Source organism: Lactuca sativa, chromosome 9 (genome assembly GCF_002870075.4).
Source record: "Lactuca sativa cultivar Salinas chromosome 9, Lsat_Salinas_v11, whole genome shotgun sequence".
Lineage (NCBI taxonomy): Eukaryota > Viridiplantae > Streptophyta > Magnoliopsida > Asterales > Asteraceae > Lactuca > Lactuca sativa.
In genome coordinates this window covers 120,635,358-120,655,409 of record NC_056631.2, presented here as the reverse complement: position 1 = coordinate 120,655,409, position 20,052 = coordinate 120,635,358, and the positions used below count along the sequence as shown (strand labels likewise).

Below are 20,052 nucleotides of genomic sequence, written 5' to 3'. Positions count from 1 at the left end.
CATTCATAAAGTCATGTGCACCTTCGGGATCAAGTATTCGTTTCACAGTTTTAACAATGTAATTACTATACTTTTCACCAAATTGTGATGAATTTATTTTTGTATATGTATATTTACATACATGAAAGAGTTGTGGTATATGTGTACGTGTATGTGTGTGTATACGTGTTTGTGCGTATTTATATGTGAATGTAGATCATAAGCGTGTTAAACCATTAAACGAGTGATGGATCTCGTATGTGCACATGACTTTATGAATGATATTAATAGCTATAAGTTGGTGAAAATATAGATAATCATGTATAATAGAGGTGTGAAAAAAACGAAACAGAAAAAACGACGTTTGGTGCCCAATTTTTCGAAAATAAGATTTATCCGTAGCTAATCCGTAGCTAATTAGTTACGGACTAGCTACGGAATTCTAACAGAAAGCACATTCCGTAGCTATTCCGTAGCTAATTAGCTACGAACTAGCTATAGAATGTGCTTTCCGTTAGAATTCCGTAGCTAGTCCGTAGCCAATTAGCTACGGATTATTCTTATTTTCAGTTTTTCGGGCACCAAACGTCGTTTTTTTCCGCTTTGTTTTTTTCACACCTCTATTATACATGATTATCTCTATTTTCACTAACTTTTAGCTATTAATATCATTCATAAAGTCTTACGCACCTTCGGGATCAAGTACTCGTTTAATGGTTTAACAATATAATGACTATATTTTTCACCAACTTGTGATGGATTTATGTTTGTATACATGAATGAGTTATGGTATATATGTATGTGTATATGTGTATGTATACGTTTTTGTGAGTATTTATATGTGAATGTAGATGATAAGCATTAGAGTTTTAAACCATTAAACGTGTAATGGATCTCGTATGTGCACACGACTTTATGAATGATATTAATAGCTAAAAGCTTGTGAAAATAGAGATAATCATGTATAATAGAGGTGTGAAAAAAACGAAGCGGAAAAAACGACTTTCGGTGCCCGAAAAATCGAAAATAAGAATTATCCGTAGCTAATCCGTAGCTAATTAGCTACGGACTAACTACGGAATTCTAACGGAAAGCACATTCTGTGGCTAATCCGTAGCTAATTAGCTACGAAATAGCTACGGAATGTGCTTTCCGTTAGAATTCCGTAGCTAGTCCGTAGCTAATTAGCTACGGATTATACTTATTTTCGATTTTCCGAGCACCAAACGTCGTTTTTCCGCTTCGTTTTTCTCACACCTCTATTATAAATTATTATCTCTATTTTCACCAACTTACAACTATTAATATCATTCATAAAGTCGTTTGCACCTCGGGATCAAGTACTCGTTGCACAATTTAACAATATAATGACTATATTTTTCACCAAGTTGTGAGTGTTTTATGTTTGTATACATGAATAATTTGTGGTATATATGTATGTGTATATGTCTATGTATACGTGTTTGTGAGTATTTATATGTGAACGTAGATGATAATCATTATAGTTTTAAACCATTAAACGAGTAATGGATCCCATTTGTGCACTCGACTTTTGGTGCCTGAAATAACAATAACAATAATAATAATAATAATAATAATAATAATAATAATAATAATAATAATAATAATAATAGAAATATTAATAATAATAATAATAATAATAATAAAAATAATAGAAATAATAAGAATAATAAGAATAATAATAGAAATAATAATAATAATAATAATAATAATAATAATAATAATAATAAAATTAATAGAAATAATAATAATAATAATAATAATAATAATAATAATAATAATAATAAGAAGAAGAAGAAGAAGAAGAAGAAGAAGATGATGATGATGATGTTTAAATAGAATAGTCAATCATGTTGGCATGGATGTGGCATGCCTGGCCGGTTGGTAAGTTTGTGTCATTGTAAGTAGGCAACCCGAGTTCGAATCCCACCCACATTTTTTTTTCTGCTGGCCGTAGCTAATGCGTAGCTAAACCGTCGCTAAAACCGGTCTGTAGCTAATCCGTAGCAGATTCCGAAGCTGGGCCGTAGCAAATCGGTAGCTATTTTTTTAATTAAAATCCATTTTATTTCCTTGTTATATTGAATACCCCATGACTTTTATCCCCCCTCCCTTCAGCGAACAATAGAATACAGAAAGAAAAGAAAGAAACTGAAGACTTCTCCCTCTCGTTCGTGGACAATCGCCGGCAACTTCTTCCCGTTCGTCGAGCGCTGCCGTCGCCGACCTTCTTCTCCGGCGCACATTCCCTTCTCTCTCTCGTCCTTTTGCTCGATTCTTCCCTAAAAAGGTAAAACCCTAGGGTTTTTTTTTTTTTTTTTTTTTTTGAAATTACTTGATGTATACAGTTTAGATGCTTTATTCATTGATAATGCTAATATGTTTTGTTGAATGTGATGTCGAATTTAAGGATTTAGATTTAATTTGGTTGAATATTTGGTTAATTTCATAGCTTGGTTGAATATTTGGTTAATTTCAATTTGTTAAAAATGTTAATTTTGTTGAAATGTGATATATAAAAAATGTTGTGAACTTTAATTTGTTAAAAATGTTAATTTTGTTGAAATGTGATATATAAAAAATGTTGTGAACTTTAATTTGTTAAAAATGTTAATTTTGATGAAATGTTAGGCTAATTTTATAAATTTGTTAAAAATGCTAGATTAAATGGAATGTTATATATGTATCATTAGTTATATATGTGTATTATGTTAATAATTTTTTATGGGCTTTTTATGTATCATTAGTTATATATATTAGATTAAATGAGATGTTACACTATTACTTTATGTTTAGTTTAAAGTTTTAGCATTTTTTATATCTAAATGTAGTTTTAGATCGAAATGTTGTCTAATAGAGAATGGATGTACACAAAGAGACTCGATAATCGTCGTTTGTTTAATCCACAATGGCCACATTCTGTTAATTTGTTTTTGGATTTTCCTTATGCGAACGCAACAAACATCCAACATATAATTAGGGAAGGGGTGGAAGTTTTTGAAATTAGATGTCCGTGTGCGAAATGCAACAACAACAACAAATGAAAGAACAAATGGAAATGGTTATGAGGATGATGAATATGTCTGGAAATCAACTCCGTGCTCCCCCCGATAATCCACCTGAGGACAATTGATAAGTATTTTGGAACAATTTAGTTTGTAAACATTTGATATTGTTTGTTTTGTTAAGTAGTGCTTACTTTTGTAAAATATTTTGGATAATGGATTGGAATGTGTCAAACTTGGTATTACGGACGTTTTTTTTGGTGTATTTTATATGGTATTTGGGACAAATGTGAATTGAATGTGGTATTTGACAAAAAATTGGAAAATTTTAAATTAATTTTTTTTTAAATAAAAAGAAGTTAGCTACGGAATAGCTACGGATTTCCGTAGCTATTTACTTTCGTAGCTATTCCGTAGCTGTTTTGTTCCGTAGCTATTCCGTAGCTATTTGGTTCCGTAGTTATTCCGTAGCTATTTGGATCCGTAGCTATTTACTTCCGTAGCTATCTAGTGTCGTAACTATTCCGTAGGAAATCCGTAGCTATTTAATTCTGTAGCTATTCCGTAGCTATAGTAGTTACAGAATATTCCGTAGCTATTCCGTAGCGATTCTGTAGCTAATCCGTAGCTATAATTTAGCCACGGGCCATTATGCTACAGCTAATTTTCCGTAGCAATTCCGTAGCTATCCGTTTATAGCTACGGAATAGCTACGGATTGTGTCGTAGCTATTGCACCAATTTTCTAGTAGTATATATATATATATATATATATATATATATATATATATATATATATATATATATATATATATATATACTACTAGAAAATTGGTGCAATAGCTACGACACAATCCGTAGCTATTCCGTAGCTATAAACGGATAGCTACGGAATTGCTATTTTCCGTAGCAATTCCGTAGCTATCCGTTTATAGCTACGGAATAGCTACGGATTGTGTCGTAGCTATTGCACCAATTTTCTAGTAGTATATATATATATATATATATATATATATATATATATATATATATATATATATATATATATATATATATATATATATATATATATATATATATATATCATCAGATACTCTTCTTAAGGAAACAAGGAATAGTACCAACAAGATGAATGCGTAGTTATCTCTAGTTTTTGGTTTACTTACCATATTTTAATACTTCCAATAAATATATATATATATATATATATATATATATATATATATATATATATATATATATATTTGGTATCTTAATTACCAATTCTTCTGTGTGGATTTAGATTTTAATTATTAATAATATCAAATTTTGAATTTCGATATTGTTTCATATTGTCAGGTTTTGGTTACTTAATTTATATTCATTTGACATGTCTACAATATAGAAAAAGTAACAATAATAATTGAATTGTTGTGACTTTAATAAAAATTTGGTCATGTTTTATAGTTTTTCAATGTCTCCAAAATTATATAATGGTGACTTTACATCATTTTTGACATGGGGCTAAACCGTTAATAATAACCATAATCTAAAGTAATTATGTGTCTAGAATTGTTTTAAAATCATATTTTTGTAATGTTTTTTAAAGATAAGTTAAACAATAACAACATAAGAAAAAATTGATATGACAAAATAAATACCATAATTGATTGTTTTTGTGACTAATTATTAACAAATCACCACTTATGAATTGATTAAACGTGGCCATTTAGCGAACATGGTCATGCACTCATATTCACCGTAATTACATGTTTGCAAAAGATACCCAATAATTTTAGTAAACTATAAATTGTGTGACAATATTACTATCCATGTTAAATGATAACACGTGTTATATTTCGATAAGATTAATAATATTTGAATATACTTGTTATTATTTCAAATGGATAGGAATATATTTAGAAAAAAAAAGTTGAAAGATATTTAATTTCTCAAAAGATAATTTATATTTGTTTGGATTTTATTGTCACAAGTATAGTTATACCCACCGTAAATTAAAGGCAGATTCTTATCCACCAAACGGATTTATGGTTTCTAATATATAAATCTCCTAACACACTGATATTGGTGTAGAAAGTATTTGTGGGCAATCCATTGGTTGGTTTCATGCAGTTAATAATTCATTAAAAAATTTAGTGTGAGACATTGTATTTTTAATGGTGCATAATTTGGCTCCTAAAAATTAGACGATTAGCAATTATTAGCAATCGAGAAACATGATTACCACCACATGATCAAGAACATTGCATTCAGATAGGATAGACAAAATAAAATCATGGTTCTTAAACATGAACCAATTGAATAAATTGAAAAATAATAACTTTGATACCACAGCATATTGACAATTAATGGTCACATAAAACAATTTCTCATTTAGTTCAATACCATTTAAATTAAATAAAGTCATAAACAAGATAAAATTTATAGTTTGGATAACCGTGTTAATTTCTCATTAAGCAAACCTATGAATTATTTTATTACATAATGGCCCAAAGACATAAGTTAAATGTAATAATATAAAAGGGAAAGCAAATGATCACATTTTATGGTACCAAAATACACCTGTGTGTTTGTTATTTTCATCAGGCTCGATATAGATGCATTCTTTAGCCTCTCTCCACATTGCTTTAAAGATTGGAGTCCTATCGATCTTATAGTACTCACCCAAAACTGGAATGATAGCATCCCTTGCCTCCTTTGCATGATAATGTGGAATGTACGAAATCAGATGATGCAATACGTGAGTGTGTGTAACGTCATGGAAAACCCTATTCAGGAATCCGAAGTCCCTGTCAATTGTTGACAACGCCCCCCTGATCCAGTTCCATTCACTTGAATCATAATGGGGCAAAGACAGATGGGTGTGGTGCAAATACGTAATGATAACGAAAAACACATGCACTCCTACCACTGGAACTCCATATATACAGGCTACCCAAGCAGCTCCTTTTGTTGTTACAGCAATCTTGATTGCATAAAAGACGGCAAGAAGACCAAGATCTGATAACAGGACCTGAATTCGCTCGCGCTCGGTGAAAATTGGACTCATGGGATCAAAGTGGTTGGCAAACCTTCCGTATTTCTTGCCAGAAATATTAGTTAAGAGGTATAAAGGAAATCCTAGGGTGAACCTAAAAACCAAAGTGAACACTCGACCAGGCGGGTTGTTAAGAAGTTTTGAGTACCACCTGACTTTAGACTTGCGTTTAGGAATGTAAACTTCATCATTATCAAGAGAATTTGTGTTGGCATGGTGATTTCGATGGCTATATTTCCATGAGAAATAAGGTGTCATGAGAGCTGAGTGGAGGATGAAGCCGACAGTGTCATCAATCCATTGGTATTCGCTAAAGGCATGGTGACCGCATTCATGGCCGATGACCCATAAGCCCGTGAGGATGCTTGCTTGACAGAACCAATAAACCGGCCAAGCTAAGTAAGCCAAAGGAGCTGGAAGAAAAGGAATATATGTATTCGCAAGGAAGTAGAAAACGTAGGCAACAATCAGATCGTGAACAACATAGTAAGATGAACGGATGACGGATCGCTTGAAGCAATGGGCAGGGATCGCTTTCTTTAAATCACTTAATGAAAACGGCGGATCAACCGGGACACGTTCCAGGATCTTTTTACCATCAAATGGATCGTTTGACATCCTACCACCTGCACCCATGTTGTTGATAGATATGATTAACCTGCAAATGTAAAGAGTATTGTGAGATTTATGTAAGCTAAACATAGAAAGAGTTAATTACAAAAACCTAAAGCTCGTGGGAAAACAAAAAAGTCCTATATAGAGACAAGTTACGTTTGAGATCTCTTCACCTGGTAATACACTGATACTGTCTTGGGGTCGGACTGCTACTTATTTATAGTCAGGATTAATTAAAAAAATTATCGCCTCACTTGACCTACTGTCTATTTACCATTATTTCATTGTTTTAGTAACTTTTACGGTTTAGGAGACGACCATTCCAATTTGGCGGCTTTAAATACTAGACGCATTAATGTGTAAATTAATATTTAAATATGTAGATTCTTAGAGGCTATGTGACAGTCCATGTATATACCACACGCATTATGCATGTGTAAAAACTTATATATCTAAAACAAATTATTATTTATTTATAGATAATCCAAATGATTGTTAGTTGTACAAATATTAACTATCTAATTTTATATCGTCGAAAAGCATTCATATAGACTTGAATGCAAAGAATATAAGCAACATGCATCTAGCTAAATAAAATGTATTGTGCTTCTGAATTAAAACATAAATGTTTTATATATAGAGATCAGTGTTAATTCTTTTTGGATCCTAAAAATAACCTTATCAAAACAATATATATATATATATATATATATATATATATATATATATATATATATATATATATATATATATATATATATATATATATATATATATATATATATATATATATATATATATATATATATATTTTGGGTTTTGGCCTTTAGTTTGAAAACAATAATAACAGTATATGACGACGACACCTATCCTGACCTCTATTGTCGTTGCTGAAAGAAAGGCTACGCTGATCACATGTCGTTGTCATAGCTTTTGCCAACATTGACCATGATTGTTTGACTTGGAAAGTTGTGTCGAGGACATGAATGGTCGTCGTGACAGATTGGGCAAGAATGACGATTTTTTTTGCCATCTTATAAAAAACCTTTGTCAATGACATGTCGTCGGTATAATTTACTGATATGTGCATATCTATACTTATATTTTACATCATGTCTTAATATTTCTAGTCATTTTTATGCTCACTATAGAATAAAAGGTACTTAATCTATTGAAAAGTGGCGTCGGTATTCCGTGACAATTCCGTCGGTAAAATTTACCCACGAGCGTTTATGCTACGACCCATTTTCCGTCGCAATTCCATAGGTAACAGCCTATACCTACGGATTTTGCGGGAGGTATTTTCAGATTTTCTAGTAGTGAATGTACTGATTACGTTAGACCTAATTCGTCTTTAGGGTTTTTGATTTTCATTTTTAAGAAAAAAAAGGGTAAATTACACCGATTGTCCCTCGTGAATATGCCGAAAAACACGTTTAGTCCTCATTTTCAAAAATTAACTCGGACTGTCCCTCGTTTGCTTAAACCTTGCATGTTTCGTCCCTTAATTGCATTTTTGTTGCAAATGTAGTCCACACCTCACTTGAAATGACTATAGTGCCCTTGGATATTTATTTTTTTAATTAATCTAATATTATTTATTATTATTTATAACTTTCAAAAAAAAAATCTCTGTAATCTCTATCTCTCTCAATTACGCTGCAAAGTACCACAACCACCTCCGATGAAGAGACAAAGTCGATGAAAATGACCCTTCTTTGTCCTTCTCAAATTCATAAATTGAAACTCATGAAGGTTTCAATTTTGATTTTGAGTTTTCAGGTTAGGTTTGATATAATTTCAATGGATTTGTCTTGGACCTGATTTCAATTACAGTGAGATGTCATGAACTCATGATATATTGAAATTGGTAGCCTCGATGGTCGTTGGTATTCTTAAGACAGAGGGGGAGAATGAAGATACAGGATGGTGGTTTGGGATCTGATTTTGGTTCACCGGTTTGGGGTTTTGGTTGGTTGTCGGGAATGGGTGAGAAGAGGGAGATGAAAGTAGAAGAAAATTGGGGAAAGGGAAGGGGAATGTGTTTGCGATGACATGTGGTTGTGCCGGAGGAGTTGGTGCTGACACAGATATGTGGTGGTGCTGGAGGAGCTGTAGGTTTCTGGCGGCAATGACGACTCCAACGAGGGATTAAGGTGTAGACTGATGGCCTCATCGGTGGCTTCTAGTCCGCCAACAGTGACAAAACCCTGGATTTCCTCAAACCAATCTTCTCCTGTCCCGATCTCCACACTCTCGCCATCCAATCGTTGCATCACAACCAAAGCTTGGTGGATTGCGATGGTAGCCTAGTTACTTCACCGTAAAATCAAACCTGTTGAATAACTAAGTCACCGGATTTTGATGTTATTCTCCGGCGATCGGAAAGAAAGTAAGAGAGAGTAGATGTGGTTGGTGTCGCTGGAAAAAAGAGGAGGAGATGGTAGAGCTGTTTAGGTGGTTGTCGAGAGTGAGTGAGACAGAGGGAAGGAAATCGGGGAAAAGGGAAGGGGAGCGATGGGTCAGTGCATATTTATTTACTTTTTTTAATCTAAAAATAATAAATAAAAATTAAAAAAGAAATTATTAAGGTCAAAATCGTCTTTTTATGTATAGAGGGATGAGGTGTGCAACTTTTAACCAAACAAGGGACTGTCCGAGTTAATTTTTGAAAATAGGGACTAAACGTGCTTTTCGACACATACACAAGGGACGATTGGTGTAATTTACCCAAAAAAATGTCGTCTTCTTCTCGTCACTCTCATCTCTCCCCTCTCAAACCAGTCATACTTGATCAGTTAATCAAAGCTTCAATCGCTCCAGTCATCATTCTGTTTAATCGAAGCTTCTCCTTAGAGATAGACCCGATTCCAAAGCACACAGTAAGCGACTGTAGCCTGTACTACTAGTACATCGATCAATGGCCGTCGGCGGTAGTACTTATTCGTCGGACGAAATTGTAGTGAAGTTGTCGAATGATAGGCGGTTATATCGATATATAAAGCTGCCGAACGGCCTTTGTGCTTTGCTTGTGCACGATCCTGATATTTATTTGGACGGGCCACCAGAAAGTACCAGGCTAGATGAAATCTACGATAACGATGCCGATGAGGAAGATGATGAAGATTATGAGGACGAAAGCGGAAAAGAAGATGACAAAGGAGAAGACAATAACGACAATGATGATGCAGGCAATGAATGAAAAAAAGATTAGTTAAGAGCAATGCCCCTCAGATTTTACAAAGTTGTAGCTTTCTCTTTCTTGCTTTCTTTTGTAGGTTTTATCATTTTAGTTATAAATATTTAAAATCATTTAGCATATAATGATGAAAGTTAAAGGTTAACTAATGACTTTGGAAGTATTTATGATTGGATCTGATTACATTTATAGACTAAAATTGTTATTATTTTTAAGGCGGCAGCAACAATGAGTGTAAGGATGGGTAGCTTTTGTGATCATTGAGAGGTACATGGTCTTTCACATTATCTTGGTTTGTTTCTCTTCCCTTGTGACTGCATCTCATTTAATACTCCATCTTCTGTAAATCTGGAAAGACATGTATCTTTATTGACTCAGATTATAATTACCAAACATCTATTGCATTCTTAATTATATATTTTTGGGTTCATAATATCCAAGCACTAAGCAATTGATATTTGGTGGTGGAAGCTTTATAATGAAGCACTAAACGAGGGTTTACCAGAACTTCTGTTTAATGCATATAATCATATCCATTGACAATGTTACAAGAAATGATAATTATACTTACTGATTCGTTCTGTTTAATTGTTCAATGGTACTTATTACTTGATTTATTATAGAACACATGCTTTTCATGGGGAGTGCAGAATTTCCAGATGAAAATGAGGTTTTTTTTCCTGTTATTTACTATTTCATTGGTACTTTATTTATTGCAGAACACATGCTTTTCAGGTCCTGTCCAACATCTAGCCCCTTTTCAACATAAAGAGTTCATTTAAGTTGCAAATTATACGGTATGTGGCTTCTTACAGATGTAATGTTGGGTTTTACAGCATCCATCGCCAATCGGAAACCTAGAAGTCAAATTCTACCCTCTTCTTTTCATATTCACTACAATACCTAATAAAGTTTTGGTTTCATGCATCATTTTGGGTTATCATTTGCTCTTTTTTTAGATTTCATTTTATTTTCATGGATTAGTAAATGTTGGGGTTTAGGTTTATCATTACCCTGAGCAACCGATGAATTTGGTGCTTTTCTATCAAGCTCTTGATTGTGTTGTATACTTGTGCTGCTTCAGCTTGATTGAAATGGAAATGGATTGTTGATTTATGGATTTACTGTTATGTGTTCATAGGATTAGTTTCCAAAGTTATGTGGTGGAAATGGAAATTTTAATTTATTAATTTTTAAATTTACTATTGATTTACTATTTGTATTTTGGTGGAAGTACAACTGTTAATATATTGATTTACTATTGGCTTTCATTGTTCACCACCTTAATTGAATAGGCGGATTTTAATGCTTACTTTTGTGTATAGTTGTTATTGTATGTGTATCTTGGAGGTTTCATAACTAACTCGATGTTATGTTATGTCATGCTGAAGTCGCCATTTACCTAGCAAAGAAAAACAAAGAGAATATGTCTGCAAGGTAAAAAGACACATATGACCTTTGTCATTCATTATACCTCTTTCTTTCAGAGGAATTGCTTTCTTGATGCTTGCTTGTTCATTACACTTGATTGCTTGTTCATTGACATGCACTATCAAAGATTTGGATTGGTATATTTGCTGGTTTATTCATCCAAATTGGTTAACACCGAGAGGGATTATTTGTCCTTGTATATATGGTAACCTAGACTTTTTATTTCCCCTTATATGTAACAAGGTACATTGTTTTTTATACAGACTAGTATCTCCTTCATTCTTCATTCTTTATTATTGTTGTAATGCAACTAAGCGAAAACTGTTTCAGGTGGTTGTTAATTGGTCAAGGGAGGAACTTCATATTTATATCAGGTATATTTTCTCATATTTTGTTATTTTTTTATTTCTATTTTTTTGTCATTAATATCAACAAATTTGATGTCGTTGAATAGTTTTGAGCATGAGTTTATGCAAAATAAAACACCAATTGAGCATGAAAGAACAACCACCAAAACAGTGGGTTGATGGTACTGGATGATTAGAAGGTGGGACGACTCGGGGGAATACGAAGGTAGAGACATTAACCAACCTTGTAACCACTTAAATAACTCTCTAAAAAAGTCTAACTACCAAGTGTCTAAATGATTATTTACATACTTTTCCTTTGTATATGCATGGACCTTTTGTAACCTTTTGTATAAGGTATTGGGACCTTTTGTAACCTTTTGTAGTTGTTGCGTGTGGTACCGTTCACTTTTCATTAGAAAGACAATTCATTCATGGAGTTCCTCTACAAGATTATTGTTATATAGTGTCCATTGATGAATTTGTAAAAAAAAGATTGATTTCTACCCCACAAAACTACAGAAGTCAAAATAGTTGAGCAGACATATAAAAGTTTTGTTCCATGGCCAAAACACCTTGTGAAAGTCGATTCAGACGTTTGTTTATGTTAACTTCTTTGTGCATTACACTTTTTTTCCTTCATAAACTACTCTACTAAGTTTTTAATGTACTTATTTTTTTGGTTCAATGTTGTTGGTATAAGTACCAAATAGGATATAACCTCAAGACCATGAGCTTCAATTCTCAAAGAGGGGGAAACCAACTTATATATATATATATATATATATATATATATATATATATATATATATATATATATATATATATATATATATATATATATATATATATATATATATCATTTGATACCCTTCTCAAGAAAACAAGGAATAGTACCAACAAGATAAATGCGTAGTTATCTCTAACTTTTGGTTTATGATGTTTTTTGTTTTATTTACCATAATTTAATACTTGCAATACATACATACATATATATATATATATATATATATATATATATATATATATATATATATGGTATTTTAATTACGAATTCTTCTGTGTGGATTTATTTAATTATTAATAATATCGAATTCTGAATTTTGATATTGTTTCATATTGTCGGGTTTTGGTTACTTAATTTATATTCTTTTGATGTGTCTACAATATAGAAAAAGTAACAATAATAATTGAATTTTTGTGGCTTTAATATAAATTTGTCCATATTTATAGTTTTTCAATGTCTCTAAAATTATACAATGGTGACTTTACATCATTTTTGACATGGGGCTAAATGGTTAACAATAACCAATTAACCATAATCTAAAGTAATTATGTGTCTACAATTGTTTTAAAATCATATTTTTTTAATGTTTTTGTGAAGATAAGCTAAACAATAACAACATAAGAAAAAATTGATATGAAAAATAAATACCATAATTGATTGTTTTTGTGACTAATTATTAACAAATCACCACTTATGAAATTAATTACACGTGGCCATCGTGGCCATTTAGCGAACATGCACTACAAGAATATTAAACTATGGCGACGACGAACGTCGTCGCTACAGGTACCCTATGCCGACGACAAGTTGTCGCCATAGCTTTTGAAACTTTTGACCAATTTCCTTTGACCACTACATCGGTGCCGATGACAAGTCGTCGCCGTAGGTCTGGCGGGAACGAAGAAAATGTTGGCGGTAAGTTGAAAATCTATACCGACCACGTATCGTCGATATAGGTAAAAAAATAAAAGTATTTTCCATTTATTTTTATTCCAAGTGCCAGAAAAAGTGAACGACGTAGTTTTGGGATACCCTATGCCGACGACAAGTCGTCGGCACAGGTTTTTAATATATATATATATATATATATATATATATATATATATATATATATATATATGTATATATATATATATATATATATGTATTTATTTATTTCAGGAATAAGAGAGACGTCATCGTTTATGTCGACTATATACCGACGACATGTCGTCGGCATAGAGGTATACCCTAAAACAGATACGCAGGTTTCTTTCATTTGCACACAACGACTTCTTTCTGCATCCTTTCTTCCCAAGCGACGAAATCGGCTACCCAACAACAATATCCGGCGATTAACCCAATCCAAGGTTGTTTCTACCCCTAATTTGTTTTTTTTTATTGTGTTTTGGTATTGATTTTTACCCCTAATTTGGGGTTTTTTGGTGTGTAGGAACCGGTGGTGAAGCTCCACCGACCTAGTGACTGCCTCACCCTTCCACCGTCTAGTGTTGCCGCCTGTGGCCACCACCGGAGTATTACTTGCTTCTTTGACTAGCCAAAAAAACGGAACATCACAAGAACAAAAGGTTAGCTTTTTTTTTTCTAATTTTTATTGAAATTGAAATTGAATTGTGTTGAAATTGTTTGTTGTTTGTGTATATATATATATATATATATATATATATATATATATATATATATATATATATATATGTGATTGTGTTGTATATATGTGATTGTTGTTTGTTGTATATATATGTGTTGTTGTTTGTTGTTTTTTTTTTCTAATTGTATTGTTTGTTTTGTATATATATGTGATTGTGTTGTTGCTTGTTTAGGCTTATACTTTAAACAAACTAATTGTATGAAATTGATATTGTTTAGGTTGGTATATGATATTGTATGAAATTGATATTGTTTATGTTGGCATATGAAATTGTATGAAATTGATATTGTTTAGGTTGGTATATGAAATTGTATAAATCTGATTCACGGTATGTTATTGTTATTGTATGTCGTGATTGCTTATAATATTTGTTAAATTTTGAAATGTTGCTTATTTGTAGTTTTATTATATTTTCTGAATGTTTATAATATTTGTTAAACAGATGGTAGAAGTCACGAGGGGACACGGAGGAGACGGTGGGGATAAACCTCCACACGGGATTGCACGCGGTGTACTATCGGGTTGCCAATCTTTTAAGTTATATGAAAATTTTAATTATTATATATATTAAAGTTTTAAATTTCTAAATTTCCAATTGTATATGTAAATATAGCACAAGCGAAGAATGTGAATATGCGTGGCAAAGGGAGAAACTTAAATTTGTACGATCAGTATGAAAAAAACAAGTGTAGGCCTTTGGATTTGAGAATTGATATCTCCGGGCGGACGTATCGATTTATAGGGGGCAACGGGCAAATGTTTGTCAGACTGATTTTAAATCTCGTGGGATCAAAGGTACCGTTGCATTATCATACTTGGCGTCATGTTCCTACCAAGTACAAAGCTGATTTATATCCCGAGCTAGAGGTAAATATACAATATATTTTATATGTATTGAATTTTACACTTATTAAATATTTTTTACTAATCAAATATGGTTTTCCTTTTGCAGACTTATTTTGATATTAATAGGTATCGGGGCACAAACTTGTGGGAACCCCTTCGAGCGGGTATCCAAGCAGATATGCAAAGAGCTTATCGAGAGCGCAAGTATCAGATAAAAAACATTTTGAAAGAGATATCGTAATGTGGAAAGGGCAAGAAGACATCCACCGCACGATTGGACCGCCCAAGCTTGGAACGATATGATTGGTTTGTTGTTTTTGGCCGAGGAATATAGATGCACGTCGGAAAAAAATAAAGTTACTAGGTCGAACCTTCCACACACAAGTGCTCACAGATGTAGACCCTATGCTCAACGACGTTATTTAGAGGTAATAAAATACATTAGTATTATTTAAAATTGTTATTAACATTTGTACAAATATATTTATTGTTTTTTCACTTATTATAGGAACAAATGGGAATCAAGCCGCATCATATTGAGGGTGGGAGACAAATGCACTACAAAGAAGGTTCGGGTTGATGTACAAGTCGAGCAAAAGAAGACTGGGTAAGTGATAAACGAAATGAATATGTTGTTTAAATATATTATTATTAATTATAGTTTCTTGTTTAAGGAATATTATTATTTTTTGAATGTTTAAGTTTAGTTGTTTGTTTTAATTAACGTATGTTAATTGTTTTCTTTATTTTAGGAGAAAATTCAAAATGAATATGAGAAAATGCAAAACGAGGTTGGGGAAGGAGGAGAAGTAAACGAGGAAGAATGTTTAGAACGTGCCCTTGGGACGAGACATGGACATGCTCGCGGGGTGGGTAGGAGACCAACCGCCAACTTCGGTTTAATTCTAAATGAATTGCCTTCCACTTCAAAATCGCCTCAATCTCAACCCCAATCTCAATCCTAATTCGATGCACAACAAATGCAAGAATATTTGCAACAATATAATGCATCATTGGCGGCTTGTATTCCGAACTTCCAACCACCACCATTTCCTAACTTTCTATTCAACTATAACACACAAGCAAGTAGCTCTCAATAATTTGCCGAAAGGATGGAAGAAGAAGAAGGAGAAGAAGAAGAAGAAGAAGAAGAAGAAGAAGAAGAAGAAGAAGAAGGAGAAGACGATTATGATAATGATGATTGATGTTTTTTTTCGTATTATGAACAATGTTTTTTTTTTGTAAAGGGAACTTCGCTAACGAGGGTGTCCGGGCCAGCTTTCGCGCACCGACTAATCCCCAGCTGCAAACATGAGGCTTTGCTTCATGCCCTGGAATCACTGCAGACGAACCTCCATGTCCACAAGGGCTTAGTAGTGTCAGGATTTGAACATGAGTCAATAAGTTATCCACCATATCTTCCACATGCCTTACCAAGTCATCACAACCCAAGTGGTTGTATTATGAACAATGTTAGTTAACTACTTATTGTAATATTAAACTTGAATTTGATATTTGAACAATGGTACCTAGTTAATGTATTTCAATTGATATATGCTGCAATGTTTTTTTGGCTTTGTTAAAAATGCAGGAATGGTAATGTACAAAACCTGTAAAACTAAAACAACCAACCAGTAGCTATCCCGAAGACTAGTCGTCGCTATAGGTCCATACCCGTTAACTGATAAAACCCTATAGCGACAACATTGCGTCGTAATAGCTTCAACTTTTCCAGACGACTAGTCGTCTCCATAGCTATCCCGACGACTTGTCGTCGCCATAGGATTTTAATAAAACTTTATTTTTTTCCCCCGAAAATATTTTTGACAAAATCTGTGCCGACGACATGTCGTCGCAATAGATCTAGCTATACCGACAGCATCTATACCGACGACCTAACAGACCTATGCCGACACGCCTGTGCCGATGACTTTTTTCCGACGACTTGTCGTCGCCATACCCTATGCTGACGACTAGTCATCTCCATAGGGTCTGAAATTGTCGTCTCTACAGGGTCCGATTGTTGTAGTGATGGTCATGCACTCATGCTCAGCATAATTACATTTTTGCAAAAGATACCAAATAGTCTTAGTAAACTATAAACTGTGTGACAATATTTCTACCCATGTTAAATGATGACACGTTTTATATTTTAATAAGATTAATAGTATTTGAATACATTTGTTATTATTTCAAATGGATATGAATATATATAGGAAAAAAAGTTGAAAGATATTTAATTTCTCAAAGATAATTTATATTTGTTTTGATTTTATTTTCACAACAAGTATACTTATACCCACCGTAAATTAAAGACAGATTCTTATCCACCAAACGGATTTGTGGGCAATCCATTGGTTGGTTTCATGCACTTAATAATTCATCAAAAAGTTTAGTGTGAGACATTGTATTTTTAATGGTGCATAATTTGGCTCCTAAAAATTAGACGATTAGCAATTATTAGCAATCGAGAAGCATGATTACCACCACATGATCAAGAACATTGCGTTCAGATAGGATAGACAAAATAAAATCAGGGTTCTTAAACATGACCAATTGAATAAATTGAAAAATAATAACTTTGATACCACAGCATATTGACAATTAATGGTCACATAAAACAATTTCTCATTTAGTTCAATACCATTTAAATTAAATAAAGTCATAAACAAGATAAAATTTATAGTTTGGATAACCATGTTAATTTCTCATTAAGCAAACCTATGAATTATTTTATTACATAATGGCCCAAAAACATAAGTTAAATGTAATAATTTAAAAGGGAAAGCAAATGATCACATTTTATGGTACCAAAATACACCTGTGTGTTTGTTATCTTCATCAGGCTCGATATAGATGCATTCTTTAGCCTCTCTCCACATTGCTTTAAATATTGGAGTCCTATCGATCTTATAATACTCACCCAAAACTGGAATGATTGCATCCCTTGCCTCCTTTGCATGATAATGTGGAATGTACGAAATCAGATGATGCAATACGTGAGTGTGTGTAACGTCATGGAAAACCCTATTCAGGAATCCGAAGTCCCTGTCAATTGTTGACAACGCCCCCCTGATCCAGTTCCATTCACTTGAATCATAATGGGGCAAAGACAGATGGGTGTGGTGCAAATACGTAATGATAACGAAAAACACATGCACTCCTACCACTGGAACTCCATATATACAGGCTACCCAAGCAGCTCCTTTTGTTGTTACAGCAATCTTGATTGCATAAAAGACGGCAAGAAGACCAAGATCTGATAACAGGACCTGAATTCGCTCGCGCTCGGTGAAAATTGGACTCATGGGATCAAAGTGGTTGGCAAACCTTCCGTATTTCTTGCCAGAAATATTAGTTAAGAGGTATAAAGGAAATCCTAGGGTGAACCTAAAAACCAAAGTGAACACTCGACCAGGCGGGTTGTTAAGAAGTTTTGAGTACCACCTGACTTTAGACTTGCGTTTAGGAATGTAAACTTCATCATTATCAAGAGAATTTGTGTTGGCATGGTGATTTCGATGGCTATATTTCCATGAGAAATAAGGTGTCATGAGAGCTGAGTGGAGGATGAAGCCGACAGTGTCATCAATCCATTGGTATTCGCTAAAGGCATGGTGACCGCATTCATGGCCGATGACCCATAAGCCCGTGAGGATGCTTGCTTGACAGAACCAATAAACCGGCCAAGCTAAGTAAGCCAAAGGAGCTGGAAGAAAAGGAATATATGTATTCGCAAGGAAGTAGAAAACGTAGGCAACAATCAGATCGTGAACAACATAGTAAGATGAACGGATGACGGATCGCTTGAAGCAATGGGCAGGGATCGCTTTCTTTAAATCACTTAATGAAAACGGCGGATCAACCGGGACACGTTCCAGGATCTTTTTACCATCAAATGGATCGTTTGACATCCTACCACCTGCACCCATGTTGTTGATAGATATGATTAACCTGCAAATGTAAAGAGTATTGTGAGATTTATGTAAACTAAACACAGAAAGAATTAAATACAAAAACCTAAAGCTCGTGGGAAATTAAAAAGAAAAACAAACCTATAGAGACAAGTTATGCTGGAGTTCTCTTCAGTAGGTCTGGCCTTGCTTCTTTTTATAGTCCAAGAATTGCAAAAAAGTTATCGGCTCACTTGTCCTACTAACTATCTATCATTATTTCATTTTTCTACTAACTTTTACTCTTTAGGAGAGACCACCGTTCCAATTTGGCGGCTCCAAACTTTTACATGTGGAGATGTTATGTGAAGATCAAATTATTATTTATTTATAGATTATAGATAGTACAAACTATTGTTAGTTGTAAAAATATTAACTGTCTTTATATATGATTTGTTAGTTGGGTCTTTGTCTTCTAGTTTGAAACAATTATTGCAATCAATATATATATATATATATATATATATATATATATATATATATATATATATATATATATATATATATATATAATAAAAAAATAGTTTTACTTTGCAATATACAAGTTGTTGAGGCATTTACTTTATAGTTCCCTACGTGTCATTTTCTTAGCAGTTTTCGGATTTTTTGAATTTTTTCATTAATTCATATTATCCATCGATTCGCATCCCACTCATTTTGACTATCAATAAAGATCAATTTATATACCTAATTATCGGAATTCTCGATCAAATCAAATTTAAAATTGATGAAGCTCTCCGTTAAGATTTCACCTACAAATCAAACCACCAAACCCTAAGTACAACATGGTTGATGTTCTTCAAATGGATGCAATAAGAAAGTAGCTACATGTGCTGATTATAGAAAATCGAAATGGAGATGCCATTGGAAGTATTATGATGGTGATGCATGTCGTCTTTTCTTGGTCGGTCATTACCTTCATGAACTCTTTCAAATCCTTATATGCAAACCAAACTGTCTTCTCTGTCTTTTTTTACCTGTACATACGCAATTCATACTCATAGATTATGCGTTTTGATATGAATGTTTTATTTTTTGGATAAACTTATTTGTTTATATTGACTATACATTGAACCACACTTAATAATTAAGTTGAAAATTGAAAAAATATTAGGATATGTTTGTTTATATTTTGGCTATACATTGAACTACACCTAAAAACCACCACAATTGTTGTTTCCCACT

At 33.0% G+C, this 20,052-nt stretch overlaps 2 protein-coding genes across 2 annotated transcripts; both read right to left on the bottom strand.

Annotated features, from left to right (window-relative positions):
- Positions 1-5,449: 5,449 nt before the first annotated feature.
- Positions 5,450-6,828, bottom strand: LOC111896582 (delta(12) fatty acid desaturase DES8.11). The gene is made up of 2 exons (XM_023892552.3): positions 6,813-6,828; positions 5,450-6,699 (listed from the first exon to the last, which is right to left on the bottom strand). The coding sequence occupies exon 2, from the start codon at positions 6,675-6,677 to the stop codon at positions 5,541-5,543; it is 1,137 nt and encodes a 378-aa protein (XP_023748320.1). The 5' UTR covers positions 6,678-6,699; positions 6,813-6,828; the 3' UTR covers positions 5,450-5,540.
- A 10,753-nt stretch (positions 6,829-17,581) lies between these two features.
- LOC111896579 (delta(12) fatty acid desaturase DES8.11) lies at positions 17,582-19,118 on the bottom strand. Its single transcript, XM_023892549.3, has 2 exons — positions 18,970-19,118; positions 17,582-18,868 (listed from the first exon to the last, which is right to left on the bottom strand). The coding sequence occupies exon 2, from the start codon at positions 18,844-18,846 to the stop codon at positions 17,710-17,712; it is 1,137 nt and encodes a 378-aa protein (XP_023748317.1). The 5' UTR covers positions 18,847-18,868; positions 18,970-19,118; the 3' UTR covers positions 17,582-17,709.
- Positions 19,119-20,052: the final 934 nt, after the last annotated feature.